The 17,139-nt window shown below is 34.3% G+C and overlaps 1 protein-coding gene across 2 annotated transcripts in view; it reads right to left on the bottom strand.

Annotated features, from left to right (window-relative positions):
* The window catches only part of LOC144967944 (uncharacterized), an 88,905-nt gene that overhangs the window by 12,584 nt on the left and 59,182 nt on the right, over positions 1-17,139 (bottom strand). For both annotated transcript variants that reach the window (XM_078905744.1, XM_078905743.1), the window contains exons 41-57: positions 16,887-17,086; positions 15,976-16,149; positions 14,232-14,405; positions 13,100-13,217; positions 11,363-11,578; positions 10,161-10,366; positions 9,053-9,183; positions 8,482-8,667; positions 7,850-8,020; positions 7,191-7,364; positions 6,063-6,239; positions 5,603-5,696; positions 4,782-4,864; positions 3,368-3,529; positions 1,882-2,149; positions 868-1,062; positions 159-241 (exon numbers count right to left, since the gene is read on the bottom strand). In XM_078905744.1, coding sequence (XP_078761870.1) covers positions 159-241; positions 868-1,062; positions 1,882-2,149; positions 3,368-3,529; positions 4,782-4,864; positions 5,603-5,696; positions 6,063-6,239; positions 7,191-7,364; positions 7,850-8,020; positions 8,482-8,667; positions 9,053-9,183; positions 10,161-10,366; positions 11,363-11,578; positions 13,100-13,217; positions 14,232-14,405; positions 15,976-16,149; positions 16,887-17,086 — 2,812 coding nt within the window. The remainder of the gene's footprint in view (positions 1-158; positions 242-867; positions 1,063-1,881; positions 2,150-3,367; positions 3,530-4,781; positions 4,865-5,602; positions 5,697-6,062; positions 6,240-7,190; positions 7,365-7,849; positions 8,021-8,481; positions 8,668-9,052; positions 9,184-10,160; positions 10,367-11,362; positions 11,579-13,099; positions 13,218-14,231; positions 14,406-15,975; positions 16,150-16,886; positions 17,087-17,139) is intronic.

Genomic DNA, 17,139 nt, shown 5'->3' on the forward strand with positions numbered 1-17,139 from the left:
CAAAAATCATTTAATAGTGCCCAACAAACCTAAAATTTCTTGACTGAATGTGGTCGATACTGTATTGATAATCATAACAATAAAAAATTTAACTTTCTGGTCCTTTCTTTATAAGTTGAATTTGTGATTCTTTAATACAGTTGAACAGAATAGCTTACCTTACATTCACAAACCAGACAGGGATCATCAGATCGTGGTCGTCTGATTTGACCTATTTCAGATGCAGTGCAATCTGTGGACACTGTAGAATATAAAATAATATCTAAAAAATCAATAAAGATGTATCTCTTGACTTAAAATTGATTTTTAAAAGTAATTAATAATCAATAGAGCTTTTCAACATTGATTAAATATCTTAACATAGTGTTTTTCTTTTTCCTTCACTTTCTAAAATCAGTTAAATGACATAAATAAATCAATACAATATTTTGTTTGAAATCTTAAGTCAAATCTGGCACAATTTCATTAATTTCTGGCCAGGCCACTAAAGCTCTTTTTGATAAACAAGCTTATTTTAAACCCAAAGAAACATGAAAAAATAGAAGACATAACTATAATAATCCCATCAAGTTGAGCATTTTCTCTTTTGAAACAAAAAAAAATAGTTCAAAGTAAGACGGCATCAAAATTTCATATATTATCTTTAAAAATCCACGTGATTTTTAATTGGAATATATTATATTAGATCTCGTTATGGACTGTAAAAATTGTCATCTATTTGCCTTTTTATTTTAGAGTTCTAGGATTCGCAAGAAAATAATTCATGGTTGAGTGCTTCCAGATTAATAGTAGGAGAATCAGGCTTAAGAAAGTAAAAAAAGAAGAAAAACCAAACAAAGACAATGACCCATGCATAGATTTTCTTACCAGCAGAATCACAAGTTGGGCAACATGACCCAGGCGCTGGGTCTCTTAGACTGTCAGAGGGGCAACTGGCCACACTTGGACATGTATTGTGGACACATCTCATGTTACCATCCTCACAGAAGCATTGGTCGCATGGATCACCATTTGGAGTGAAATCCTGGCCATCCGAGTACATGCGACCTTCATAGTTACAGGCTGGAATATGGAGGGGAGGTGGGTATGACAAGAGATATGACATGGACAGCCTTACGAGTTTGAATGGAATTAATCATTTGAGTGGTAAATTTGAAAAATTCTATGTTAGATTTTCTGCCAACGGAAACAATGTATAAGAGGTTTGTCAATGGTAACAACATAAAATCTGTACTTTCTCTTCAAGATTTTGAACCATATTTAAATTGATTACTACTTTGAAATGCTCAAAGAATATGACATTGAGTTCAGATAGAAACAGATCTATTAATGGTCATAAAAGCAATTTTGTTTTTAAAAATAAAGAGAAGAATATAGGATATTAATAGTTCAATTCGGCATTTTTTCAATTCTCAGCCATAAATAGAGATGACACCTTAATAATTGCTTTAAAAATCATTGTTTAAAAACAAAATAAAAACCCTACGATATTAGTAATCGTTTTCAAATCATTCTATTAATAATGAGATTTAATTTCAGAGACAGAGATACACAATTGCTTTTATTTATTTTTTGTTGTTGTTTTTTAAAAGTTTATAAGATTATATTAGCGTCAGAACAAGGAAGATGATAGGATAATAAAAAGAATTTAATCCAAATAAGATAAAATAAGACTAAGGGAACTAATTCAAGAAGAGAAAAAAAAGTAAATCCATGTGCAATATATCCGAATGACCAGTTGTAGACCACATCAAAGCCACACACAAACAAAAAGAGTCACAGCCAATGGAACACATTCAGTTGATGATATCAAAATAAAGGTAGCCAAGAGGTAAAGAATTCTCCCAATCCAAGAGGATCTCCAATATGTGAAAAACTCACAGGGGCAGACGGGGCAGCATTGTCCGGGCAGGTTAACTGGATTTGCACATGGTACAAAACACTGAGTATCCATGCAGGTGACAAGTCCATTGTGACAGGAACATGATACGCAAGGGTTGTCTGGGAGGACCCAGGATGCGTCTTCATCGTAGAGAATCCCCTGGAATGTACAGCCTGAGCAGGAATCACAACACTGTCCCTCTACACGTCTGGTTGCTTTACATGGGAGGGTACGACACGCCTGCTCTTCACAAACAACATTACCATCCTGGATTTAAAAAATAAAAAAATATAAATATTATACATAAAATATATTATGTCTATCAAATATATATATTGTACGATTATACATGAGTACAAAATGGATATTTATGGGCAACTTGTAAAATATGAAATGAAAATTATATCAATTATGACTTGCTGGGGCAATACCTGAAAACATTTTGATGCTCTATGTGTCGTATATTAATATTTTCATAATGCTAAATGGCATCAAAATGATGCACTTATTTACTCCAGCAAGTCATATGGAATCAAATTTCTATTTCATATTTCATTGTACAAATTGCCTATAAGCATCCCTTGTGTACTTACAATCTATCAATGTTCACTGTATAAATTGCCTTAGCGTCCAGCATACACTCAGACAGATTAGTCCAAGTATGACCAAAAAAAAAAGGCACTGGATTAGAATTCAGAGGGGAAACGTACTGGAGGGAGGCCATAGAGTTTTGGGAAGAGGGTTAAAGATGAAATAGTATAAGGAGACTGGATTGAATAGAAGATATTTGTCAGTGGCGTATACTTTAAGAGAAGGGGGCGGTGATGATGATGATGATGATGATGACGATGATGATGATATCAATGATGAAGATGAAGATGATGGCTGGGATACAAGGATGGTATACATACGTATCTCTGTCATTCCTCTTTTCATGAACCACATTCAATGTTACTTGACTTAGTAACAATACAAGACATGTAGCGCCTCTACTATCAATAACCTCATGGAGAATAACAAATTGAATGTTGATGCTTACCTCCTCAATAAGAGGTTTGCTTTTTGATCCTCTTTATGAGTGTTTTTTTTTTTTTTTTTCAGATTTAAGAGTGAAAGTCTAAACAATAGAAAAATCAGATTAATAAGTCCATTCAAATTTAAAAATCATGTTGATGCCTCTGTATTAATGCGCAGAGCAAAAGAAAACAGAGTACACTCAAAATTGCAATTTTTGCTACAATTAAGCATTTTAGAATTACATATTGCGTAGTTTTATTACATTGAAATGTCTATAGATTGCTTAGAACCAAAGGTGAACATCTTAGGTTAAAAGCACAGCCTGCATGCCAGCCCTTGGTAGAGGCTTTATAAGCATATTTTTGCCACCCTAGGAAGCTGATGTAAAATTAAGCGATCACCTGGTGTTAAACAAATTGAGTATTATTACATAAAGCAAAATCGAAATCAGAAATTTCGATAACTTACTTTACACATGCAGGTCCTGCATGCGTCTGGCTGGAATGAGAGTCCATTGGCGTATAAGGTGTCTTCAAAGAAACAATCATCACATTTTGGACAGCACACATCCTTACGAGGATGGGAACATGTGGCAGGACAACGCTCACTCTCACATTCTACTCGGCCCATCTGGTGGAACAGTAAGAAAGTAAGAATATATTGTATATATTTGATGTGGATAATGAATTTACATGGAATACTATTTTGTTTTCACAATAATTCTGTACAGTAAAATAAAAATGCATTGTTGAATTGCTTTTAGTTTACAACTAAAGGAATGCATTTGCCAACTATTTCTTTTCCTTGATCTATGACTGACAGATAATACAACTGACATAAAATAGATCTGAATCTCAGCATTGTGACATGTTGATCTTAAGTGCTGTATGGTGTGTGAATTTTGTTCACTCATAGAAATCAAGGAGTCTTTAAATAAATTATATGTGTGAGTTATGTAACGTGTCCTTAAATTAGTTTTCTTTGTGTTAAGTGTTAGATAAAACTTGGAGACAGAATCAGTACAAAAACATTTATCCTAGGCCTATCAGTATCTTCATCGTCAAGGTTAATGTTTCTCAACCAGCAGAATACTCAATTCACACAGTAACGAACATGTTCACACCTCTAATTACATAAGAAATCCTTTCTTATCCCCTTTCCCTGGGTGGGGTTCCCGACCTCCCATAGCGGGCAGATAGGTACTCGCTAAGTCTTCTATCCCCCTGAACCTGTTTTCCAATTGCTTTCTGTCTTTGTCTTGGAATGAGATTACTTAGTTTTGTCTTGACTCTGGCTGGAGTCCTTGGCTTGGAGGGAAACAGTCGAATGTATAGTTACAGTTTTGGGAGATTATATTTTTTCCTTGTAAACCATCTCTCTGTTATGTACTGTTATTTTAAAAATTTTTAACATATGATTTGTAAACATTTGAGTGCATTCCTCATAGTGGGATGTTGTGCTGGTGTCTGGGTGACTTTTAGGTGATCTCAACCTAAGTACACTGAAAGTGTGCTCTTGGAATCTACATCTGTTATCTATTTGCACCGTTCCCCCTTTCCCTTACTTTTACCTCAAGTCCTTTTAATTGTACATTTAAAATGATTTTACTATCGAATTTTCTTCCTTTTTACTGGCGCTGATATGACCCAAATGTGTTGCAAGCGCCGTAAAACCCTTAACAACAAACAAACATCCCCTTTCCATTTAGAAGTGATTGTGATAGGGTAGCTGTGTTTAATATAAGATCTGGCGAAAAGTAAGATAGAATTCGCTTTTAGAAGATATCAAGCAATTGTTACTGCTATAGAAAGAGGAGTATTTAATTCCAGCTCACACAGCCCTAAAACAATCATTAACTTGTCCTTAAAGGAAGTGATCTCACCTTACAGGCACACATTTGACACAAATCCTCAGGATGTTGGAACCGTTGATTGTCCAGATAAGTCTTACCCATGTAGACACACACTGGATGAGAAATAACATATTCTATTCATTTTTCAAACATTTGATTTGGTGGTTTTAAGTAGACTTTAAAGCGCTAATGAGGTGAAGTGAAATAGCTGAGTAGCTTACAAGATTTCACTAACTCTGGACCCTCTAGATAAAAATTCTGGTTTTGACGAATGATTTGTCCATTAAATCACAAAATATTAAACCCTTTGATTTGTGATACAGTATTGCCTCTCATGCTAGGGTGAATTTATTTTTTATTTATTTATTTATTTTTTTGGTTAAGGTAAATCTCATAGACAAATTTCCAATGAGATAAATAAAGAGATTAAAAATATTTTCAAAATAAGTCTTTAGGGGAGAGAATCCTATTGGCTGCCAAAATGAATACTTAAATAAATCATGCTCCTACGTATTTCATTGACAATAAAAAAATATGTTAATTCCAAAAAAATACTAAGCAAAAAGAATATCAAAGAAAAAATACATAAATTGTAAATTAATCAGCAGTGATTGCCTGGCTGGATTTATACGGTTTGCCCCATAATACCTAAAGCCAAACTTGTTACATGGATGCTAGCAATTGCTGCTGTCTGTAAATAAAGATAAGATTAAACTCCATGAGCTATATGGATCTGAGGAACTTAATAATAGAAAGATAGAATGCCTGTTGGCATGTCTGAACAGCTGGGTTGCCAGTAATTTCATTAGAATGATCATTATCAATCGCATCTCTTCGTTAAAGGGACTTACTTGGACAAGACATACAACAATCTCCTTCCACCTTGACAGGCTTGAGACACGTGACAGGGGGACATGGTTTGGTTTTACACGTCACTGAACCTCTCTGGGAGAGACAGACAAAGCATTTTTTTTTAATATTAAGAATTCCAACGTATTAAAATCTCTGTGCCTCCCTCCTGCGTGCAGAAAGATTATGAATTATGAGTGAAGTCGCTGATTTTAAAAAAAATGTATTGAATTTAGAAACTTAGGAAAAAAAGTAATAAAAAACTAATATAAAATTATACAAAAACAAATTGAAATATGGTCTAAAAATCTCCATTATTTGGAGAAAAGAGTGAAAGATTTTTTAAAATTTCTGTAATGGTTTAAGGAAGAATTTGTTGAACAATATCAAACGATCAACAAAAATTAAAGGTGTAAAAGGATTTCCTTTGTTAAAAGTTTGAAACAAAATTAATTAACTTACATTACATTGACAGGTCAAGCAAGGATCAGAGGTGGATTCAAAGGTTGCCAGATTTTCTCTAATTGTCCCTTGATACCGGCAATCATCGCAAAGAGGGCAGCACCCATCCCTGTCTCTCCTGGCTGGGTGGGAGCATGATTCACGACATGGCGCCTTGCTACATGATACACTGCCACCCTGGTGGTTAACAAAGATATCAGAGTAATGATAATTCATGATGAAGAGATAGGTTTAATAGATATTTTTAAAAAAACCCAATAACAACAACAAAACAGAACACAAAAACCCCCCCAAAAAACAACAATAATAATAATAGTAATAATAATAATAAATAATAATAAATAATAATAATAATAATAATAATAATAATAATAATAATAATAATAATAATAATAATAATAATATTATTAATAATAATAATAATATAATAATAATAATAATAATAATAATAATAATAATAATAATAATAATAATAATAATAATCTATATACTAATGTAGCTAAGATCCTGTGACATAAAGAATGATTATATTTTACAGGACATGGAAAACTTCAAGCAAGTTCGACTCTGTAAAAGGAGTGCCTAGGCATCTTTTACAGTGGTGAAATTGCATTTTAAATTTCATCTTATTGTTGAAAAACACTTTTGCATCAAAATACAAAAAAGGTGTGTTCCTAATAATAGTGATAACAAAGTAAAACAAACAAAATACATTACCAGCATGATACTCGAGCATTATGTACTCCACTAAAATTGTCTCTATCCGTTACAGAGATATGAATAAGGATCAAATGTATGCTTATTGGTCCCAACTTGTTTCACTTACATTTTCTAGGTCATTGTTTTAAGCCAAATACATCGCCTGGCTTGACCAAGTATAAGAGTCAACTTAAGTCTTGAAAATAGATAAAGGTGATTCACAAGCTCAATGTATATCATTTGATTCCATAAAGACCAGATGGAGTCAGTTTTTACCTCAGGGCAAACCACATACAGCATTGTTTTAAAAAGTTATATAAATTACTATAATAAAGGAAAAATGTCCTTATCAATACATAGATTTAGCATACCGGTTGAACTCCCTCCAACTCGGATTAAAGACAATAAATTTAAATAGAGCCCACTAACCCTGCAGTAACACTCTTGACATGGATTGCTGGGACTGGTAAATCTCTCACCATCCTTGACCTTTGACCCCTGGTATTGGCAGGCACGACAGGAAGGGCAGCCACACTCATCTTGGACTGGATCTTGACATGACACTGGCTGGCACCGTTTATTTTTACAAAGCACAGACCCAAGCTGGTATGGAATAGGAATGAAGAGAAAAAGATTTTTCTTTACAAAAAGATGAATTATTGGAAAATTGTAATGCCTAGAGGTCAGCATAGCTAAATAGAAAAAAATAATCTTCCATGCCAAACTCCCATGCTTGGGTCACATCTTGTTATTTTAAAATATTCCAGATCCATATGAAGCTTGAAACTGAGAGTAACAATCACTTGCTGGATTATTCATCAAGTATATGTATTAATACGATAAATTAGTAAATAAATAAATGAACCATCAATAAATAAATAAAAAGGAATGATTGAATGGATAAATGAGTGAATGAACTTGTGAATAATTATGATTAAAAATCTATTAATTAATTCGCAAAAGAATGACGATAATTGTTTTCAAGATCACATATTCCGTTAATGAATTGGAACAATCCTTACATTACATTTCATCTTAACAACAAGTAATCCATGTTACTTAAGGTAATTAACATCATGTCCATTCACCTTACAAACACACTCTCTACACGAGTTATCTGGATCAGCGAACCTCTGACCGTTGGATAAAGTCAACCTGTTGTAACGACACCCATCACATTCCTCACAGCACACACCACGTATTGGATGGCTGCACTGAATAGATGGACAAGATTTGGGTCTGCATGACACTGTGCCATCCTGGATAGGAAATAGGATATTATCAATTGTAATAAATCATCAAAACCAATTAAAACAAATAACTTAAATTAATTGAAAGAAAACAACCAAATGTTATCAATGCAGATAAGCTTGGTTCCAATTCTCATATCTAAAATCATTCATGTCTATTTTATCTTACTACAATAAATAATCAAAAGAAAATAAAAACCAATAGAGTAACTTTTAATTTGTAATGGGGTAATGGGGAAAAATAAAACCAAATCAATTCAGTAAATAGATAAAATCTATACACTCTCTTGTAGGAACTCATGATCATATCCAGTGTTTTCCCTTAAACTGAAAGACAGACAAGTATCTTCATCCATATTTAAATATCCAACCTTTAAACTAGTAAATAATTAACTATATAGCCATCAGTTTATCTGGTATTGATTAGAATTGATTTCTGCCAGCAGGCCACCCAATGTAGTCCCCCTTACCTTACAAAGACAATCGCCACATTGGTCTTGGCTGTCTGGGAAAGTCTGACCATTGATGTAACGTTGTCTATCCACCTGACAATCTGAGCACACTTGACAGCATCCATCTAGAATGGGATTCAAACACTCAACCCTTGGACACGACTTGGGTCTGCATTTAATGTCACCACCACGACAGTCACACTCCTTGGAAAAAAATAGGAAACAAAGACAATTCCCCAGTCATAATGAAAATAGTTGAATAATTCAATCAGATTTCAAATCGATTTATGGTTTTAAAACGTCTAAGAGGTTTAGTTTTGTATCCTTATTCAATTATAGCATAAAGGTATCTCTCACCATCCCCCCCCCCCCCCCCCCCCAACTTTTTAAACTCAAAATTCTTGAGACGAAATCCGAGAGATGTTTGCTATTTCTCCATCTGATGGTCATCTGTATACTCCTCCCCCTACCCATGCCAATAGACTTCATTTGTAGAGCCATCCAATACTGGTATCAATAATTGAGCAACATCTAGACATAGAAGCCACAGAGTCTTTTGGAACCCTAATGCTAAGCTTGAGTATCGTACTTGACAATTTTCATCAAAGCGCTGTCCATTTTGAATGATCTTCCCATTGTATAGACAATCTGTTCCACACAGTGGACAACACTCGCCTGACACAACAATCGGATGGGAACATTTGTGGAACTTGGAACAATCTGGAAAACATGGGAAAATATGAAATATATTGTGGCAGCCCACCACCATACACCTCAATAACTCCACAGCAGATCAACAGCATTTCACACAACTCTTACATGTGCACAAAACCCACACACATACGCACTTATACAGACAGACACACACACACACCCCAACAAACACAAACATGAATAAATATATATATAATATATATTAATCAAATATATATATTTCATGAGAGATTGATGTGCGCAAATCTTTAAAGTGCCATAGATAACACTTGCATTTTCAAAATTATATAATTCGCTTTAAATTGTTACTCACACACATACACACACACACACAAACACACACACATAAAGTAAGCATACAACAGTCCCACATATAACAAACACACGCACACATACACTCTCTCACACACACATACACACACACACACACACACACACACACACACAATTGAATATTAACACACATTTATAAACATGTATTATGTCTCAGATTTTAAAAAGGCAGATGTGAAAAGGACTTGATTTAGTTCAGATTTAACAGAATTAACAATTCGGTGTTCCCTGATGGCTCTGGAAATAAAATTATATGTACAGTGCTACGTGACCTTATTGTATTTAAATGTGTGGCTATGTGGTCTAGTGGTATAACACTCGCTTTCGGATCGGAAGGTCCTGGGTTCGAGCCTTATGCTCGGCGCATAGAGAGACCTTGGAATAGGCTCTTTAATCACATTCTCTCACCGTACTCAGGTGTAAAATGAGTACCTGGCCGTTAACAGCGTTGTCTTTGTCCGAAAAATTGTAATATCGCCTAACAGGCGTCATGTCCCATCCTACATGTTAAATGTTGCTGTTGACCAGGGACCCCTTGTAAAGCGCTTTGAGCACATTTAGTGGATATTGCACTATATAAAGCTTAATTTTTTAATTTTTTTTTTTTTTTAAATCATATAGGTTCTAGTGTATTCATTGATGCCACTTGCCTGTCTGAAAACACCTGACATCACCCTGGTCACATTGGCATTCCTGACATTTGTCTGAATCACTGACAAACCGTTGTCTGTCTGGTATAATCTTGCCATTGTAATCACAACTGTCACAATGAAGACAGCATTCCCCTTGGACTGGGTGGGAGCAAGATGCGCGAGGACAATCCTTCGGCTGGCACGTCACATCTCCGTTAGAACATCTGGGTGAGAAGAACAAATCTATCAATCAAGAAATCAGTTAACCGGGTATGTGATCAATAACTGATAGATATTGAAATCAATAAATTTCAACAACAGTTTCCCACTTCAAAATTATAAGATTGAAAATGTCCTTATAGAGTCCAGGTGTCACGCTTGTGGTTGTTCTTATCAAAACTGCAATGGATGATTCCCAGTAGAAGCAAACATATTTATTGAGAGAATACTTTTCAAATTTTTCTAGCACTGCAGATCATATCATTTTTTTGTTCCATCATTCATAGATTATTTAAAGATTTACACGTTGGGGAAACCTCAGAAAATAAATACATAATATGGACAGACATGTATAAAACATTTTCCAAAGGGTTTATTGCCAGGCGGGGACCTACACTCCTCTAAGCTTGGTGAGAAGTTGCCAGGCTTTGATACCAGTAAGAGGAGAGAGTGGGTGAATGCGAACCGGCTTCGGTCAAGGAGCTGCCTAACGGCAAGTGCGTTATATCGGTGGGGTCTTACTACCTGTCCAATATGTCCCCGCTGTGGGCAAGAACCCGAGACGGCAGAGCATCTAGTCGAAAGGTGTGTTGTGAAGATGCTACCCGGCGGGTTCGCGACGGTGCACAAATGCGGACCGGACTTTGCTGATTGGGTTGATCGTCATAACATAGTAGTGTGAGAACCATAAGAGGCTGCTGCCAAGGTGTCGAGAAAAGCATTGCAATTTAGGGAACTCTAACTCTTTTGTAGTTGGGGATAAACCCCCTTCTGTTATCAATTTAGAATGCCTCAAAAAATAATGTGTTAAGGTCATAAATCTTACGACAGAACATTTTAATCAGGAGAAACTTTATTATTTATATTGTATATAACTTATAATCAGGATTAGAAGTGAAGTAACTCAACCCCGAGATAGGGCACAATTGTCAAAGTAATCAGGCCAAAGCAAGATGCACGTTTCATTATTATAATACAGACAACACAACAACAAAAATCACCTGCAGGAAATACATTTGGATGCTGGGTCATAAAACTGTTCTCCATTTCTGTATTCCCTGTTGTCATAGTAACAGCTGTTACACTCCTGACAACAACCCCTAGTCACTGGATGGCGGCACCTTCCTTCATCTGGACAACGTTTCCGATAACATGTCACGCTTCCTTGAACACAACGACATTGCTCACATGAGTTCTCTGGATTGTCTATGGCTCTCCTGTAGTAAAAGTTAAATAAAAAGTAGAATAAAAAATATTAGTACAATTGGGACAGCATGGCAAAGAGATATGGTCTTTGCTTTGTACCTAGAAAGTACAGTGTAAGCAGCTTAATTGGAACAGTGCTGTTATGCAGATACTGTTTCAATTAAACGGCTTTCCAATTAATGATAATAATAATAACAATAATAATAATAATAATAATAATAATAATAATAATAATAATAATAATAATAATAATAATAATAATAATAATAATAATAATATATAATAATAATAATAATAATAATAATAATAATAATAAAAATAATAATAATAATAATAATAATAATAATAATAATAATAATAATAATAATAATAATAACAATAATACTTTATTGCAACCCAAAAAGGAAATTTTGTGCACAGACTTGTTATAATTTACACAGTAAAATAAAGAGATAATGGAAATATGATGTATACATACGAATAAGGAGCGGTTTCACAGCCAGAGTTGTGCTTGATATATGAATAATTTCAATACTGTAAAATTGTCAATGTAAAGATTGCCAAAACAAATAAATTAATAAATTACTATTTACATTATTAGGAAGTAAAAATGCGAAAATAATTATATAAAATGATTATGGCTTGCTATTAAAGAGCCAATACTAGATGGCAGAAATGATGTATGATTGAAGTTGAAGTTTACTTGTCATTTCTGTACCCGATCTAAGACTGAATATAATCACAATAAACAATACAAAAATGACCAGTGTCTCAGTGATAAGGCCTGTTAGTTTCATAAAAGATTAAGGTGTGAGAGGGGTAACAAATATGTGTCATCATATAAACAATCTTGTATATTTTAAAACAGGATACATTAAAAATAGCTTCCAATGTTTCAATTAGCTTGGCATCAGCTTGGTTAAATAATTGTGCTTTCAACACTCTAAGATCATATAAGCATTTAAGAAAAGAAAGATAGTGCAAATCAATTATAACGGCTAAATTGATTTAGACAACTGAACCTGCAGAACTTTAGAGTCAGAGGTGCCACAGAAAAAGTAAGACAAAGGGGAATACTTCCAGGCAATTGGTAGGTCACAGAAGTAATGATCTACTCATGTGCAAAGCTTGAGAACACAAAAATATCACAGAACAGGATAATATATAAATGAGAGACACTCTGTTTGTTTTTATCTAATATTCAATACTTCTAAAATATGGTTGCAAAGGAAAATAGCCCTCCTCTTACAAAAAAGACCTACATAAACACCCATCGACGTGCACACACACATGCACATTCGCACCTAGTGGCTCCCTGATATCGATGCACTCCAGACATTGTCAGGGCAAAAACCTAATCATCTCAATTCACCAAGATAAAGATGGAACGGGGACATAGCACTTACCCCCATCAATGTCTGTTTTCAATGTTATTGTTTAGCTTTTTATCATCTCATTATTTCTGACACTTCATTTATTCTTTATCCAAACACGTATTGTATAGAATCATTTCTGATTTGACTAAGTCTTACCCTTCTGATATGGTCATTCCATTGTAGACACAATCCTGACATTCATTGCAACAGGGCCCGGGTATAGGGTGTGTACATTTGATGGAAGGGCACACTTTGGGCTGGCATATCACATTGCCTTTGGATGTGACAAGTGTCATTAATGGTTTATCATATTAAATAATGTTTTCAATAGGAAAGGATAAAACAAAATTTGCCATGTTATGGAGATTGCCACTCACTGCTTCCATCTCTAATTATTTCATGGTGAGCCTGATGATAAAATAAGATGACCTTTATTGATTTACTAAAATAAAACAGAGGTTGAATCTACAGTTTTAATTTTGAAATTTGAGATAGGTTAATATGCATTTATCAAGAGAAAATGAATGCAGCCTCTTAAATTTTAAAAAAAATCTCAAATTTTGTGATTCTTGTATAAAATTGTTTTAGCCATAGCCTGAACTTTATTATGAAGTAGCCATCCTGTAGGGATCGTGCAGATCCCAAACTGAACAACCAAAGTCCAGTATTGGTTTAACTAGGGTTTTATACTATTTCAGAGGCTCGTTCGAGAAAAAGCTAGGACAGAATTTGCCTTCTCTTGGCTGGCCATTTTTTATTCTTATTGCCTCCTCCCCTTTTTTATTCTGTCAAACTACCAGTGAATATGGCACCAAGCTATCTCCAACTCCTAGCAATACGATTTGTAACTACTATAGTGCTCACTTATCACTGACCTTCAATTTAATTTTCGGCATAAAATTGAACCAGTGAGTGACAATTTATTTTTGGTGTTGTTAGATATTTATATGAATGATAAAGAGGACGCAAGAGGAAGAATATCAATAATAGCAATCGCATGTTAGGTGTTTTAAGAATCACAAACATGCATGTGTGTGTAAGTGTGTGTGTGTGTGTGTCTGAATCTGTTTGAGAGTGCATGTTTGTAAATAAAATATATTCATCTCAATAAATTAAGTCTACAAATTACTGGTATTTATAATTAATTCGGTTTAGTTCTATTAACAGCTACGAAATGCCTTAGTTTTATTGAATGAGCTCTCTTTGTAAAGAGTGGCTAGATTTTGTAAAGATTTGAATAAGTGTATGTGATTTTGTAATGCTTTTCTGACAATTTTCACTGACCCACCTTTTGAACACACACAGTCCCGACAAATGTCCCCATCTGGATCAGGAAACACTTGGCCGTCCCTGTAGTTAACACCCCTATATGAACACTCTCTGCACTCCTGACAACATATTCCTTGGGTAGGATGTGTACATTGAACAGATGGGCAGACTTTGGTTTGACACAACACATTGCCTGGCGGATAGAATTGAAATGTTGCTGATTGAAATAGTAAAAGGCCAATGATAACGTTAAGTGTAAACCGAAGTTTTTTCTAGTTCAACCAAGAAAGATAATTGGTGTAGATATTTCAGGATTTCTCCTTCTAACCGGTATGGGTTATCTGAAAATAAAATCTGATGATAGTGAGATGATAGAAATTGGCTGTGTTTACTTGTATTTTCGTCTCAATAAACTCATCATCAAATTGCAAGTTAAATTCATAGTTTATCCATAATGTATATGTGTATAAGTGAATGTGTGTGTGTATATATGAGTGTGTGGAGTGTGTATAAAGAATATTTTAAAAATTATTAATTTCAACACATATGTGTCACACCTCCCTCTAGATATCCCATATTTGGCAGAAGTACTCAGACCTGGGGGGAGGGGGAGTTATTTCACCGTAACGATTACCCAGTATTCATCTTCAAATGTAGAGTGTTTATAACGGAGCAAATATAGAGTTTTTATTATCAAATGCCTGCTCTTTGTGAGGTATAAGGTATTTGATCTGCTAACATAGCGTTGTGCATTGAAGTGTTTCGTGATTGTATCAGAGTGTCAGTGCTCTGTACTTTTTTTTTTTTTTTTTTTCATTATTATTACCTATATTTCTGAGGACAATGATATGAAATTATACCAATTTGCTCTCACATTGGTGTCTTTGATATGATCTCCCAATTTTAAATAACTGTTAATTCATACACAATTATAGAATCTGTTAAGAAACAAGCTTGTTTAATTTTTCTTTCTTTTTATTTGTTTTTGGACTGTCATGGTCCATTGTAAGTGTGGTCAAAATTGTAGGTTTGGGTGACGATACTCTTGATATTTTTATAATTTGAAACATTGAAATAATAATAATAATAATAATAATAATATAATAATAATAATAATAATAATAATAATAATAATAATAATAATAATAATAATAAAAATAATAATAATAATAATAATAATAAGCTTATTTATATAGCGCCTTTCATCGAAACCTCAAAGCGCTTTAAAAAAAAACAAAAAAAAACAAAACAAAAACAAAAACAAAAACAAAAAAAAAACAAAAACAAAAAACAATTCAACCAAGGTATCAAAACAATTAAGAGCATAAAAGGGCATCAATACATCATCAATATAAATGTCACATACAATACATTTAAAATTCAATTAAGTAAATATTTCCTGAAAAGATATGTTTTCAGGGCTTTTTTGAAAATGTCTATTGAGCTCGAGAATCTCACAGATTGAGGGAGATCATTCCAAATCGTGGGTCCGAATTTCATAAGAGACCTATCATCAAAATACTTAAGTTTAGTTTTAGGAGATGCTAACAATTTTGAATCGTGGGATCTAAGATTTCTCAGAGGTACGTATGGTTGGAGTAAGTGTTGAATGTAAAGAGGGACAGAAGACTCAAATACACCAAAGCAGACAAGGGCTATTTTATATTCAATTCTAGCCCGGACTGGCAGCCAGTGGAGGATTCGAACCATAGAAGCATAGAAAACAAAATAAAAGAAAGAAACCACACATGTTCCTAACCCACCTTTTGAACACACACAGTCTCGGCACATGTCTCCATCTGGATCAGGGAACACCTGGCCATCCCTGTAGTTAACACCTCTGGATGAACACTCTCTGCATTCCTGACAACATATTCCCTGTGTTGGGTGTGTACACTGAACAGATGGGCAAACCTTGGGTTGACATAACACATTGCCTAGCGGATAGAATTAAAATGTTGCTGATTGATGCTTGACGTAGAAGAACAAAAAATAATGGTGAAAGTGAGAGTAAGCTTCAAATCAACATTTAATTCAACAGAAAAAAGTATTTGAGGTTTCTGGCTTTCCTTCAAACAATACGTACTGTGGATCAAAGATTATTTTGACTCAAACTCTGATTATGTTTGTGAGATTATAGAAATGGTAATGTTTATTAATCATGACTACCACTTGGGTAGCTGGATCTGTTAAACCAGACAGAAGTAATTTATGACTGACCAACATCCTAACCAAAAGTTAATAGTTATTGTCTGTTTAACAATACAAGAATCAATTAAATTGACCAGCATAATAGGTATTATGACTCTGAAGGACTATATGAAATGCATAAAATAAAAACACAATTCAATTGACTTATATACAATTAGCTCAGTTGGTAGGGCACTCACTTCTCACACAAAGGGACCGAGATCAATCCAGGGAGAAGTTGAGATTTATTCTGACCTCCCCTATCCAGCTAGCAATGATTGGGTATATGGGTCTGTTAAATCTAGCAGAAAGTATTTTGTGATAAAGACTATCATTCCATCCAAAGGGTAGCAAGAAGTTGCTATTGTCAGTTTAATGCTATAAAAACCAAGATAAACTCCAGTTTCATGGGCCTAATAGCTCTGAATGACTATTGTTTTTTTAAAAACTATATATTAGTCTTCTTTCATGTGTGTCACCTCACCTTTTGTACATAAACACTCCTGACATGTATCACCATCTGGGTCGGGAAAAACTTGACCATCTTTGTAGCCAACACCTCGGTAGAAACATTCTCTACACTCTTGGCAGCATAGCCCCCGAGCTGGATGCTGGCATGACACAGCTGGACAGCGATTAGGCTTGCAATCAACATTGCCATTATGACACGCACAAGTACTACACCTGGAAAGAATTTGGTTTAAGTGGTCAATCAACCTAAATAAACAAAGATTATG

The sequence above is a fragment of the Berghia stephanieae genome, chromosome 3 (assembly GCF_034508935.2).
Source record: "Berghia stephanieae isolate SIO BIC M18660-M18661 chromosome 3, UCSD_Bste_1.3, whole genome shotgun sequence".
Classification (NCBI taxonomy): domain Eukaryota; kingdom Metazoa; phylum Mollusca; class Gastropoda; order Nudibranchia; family Aeolidiidae; genus Berghia; species Berghia stephanieae.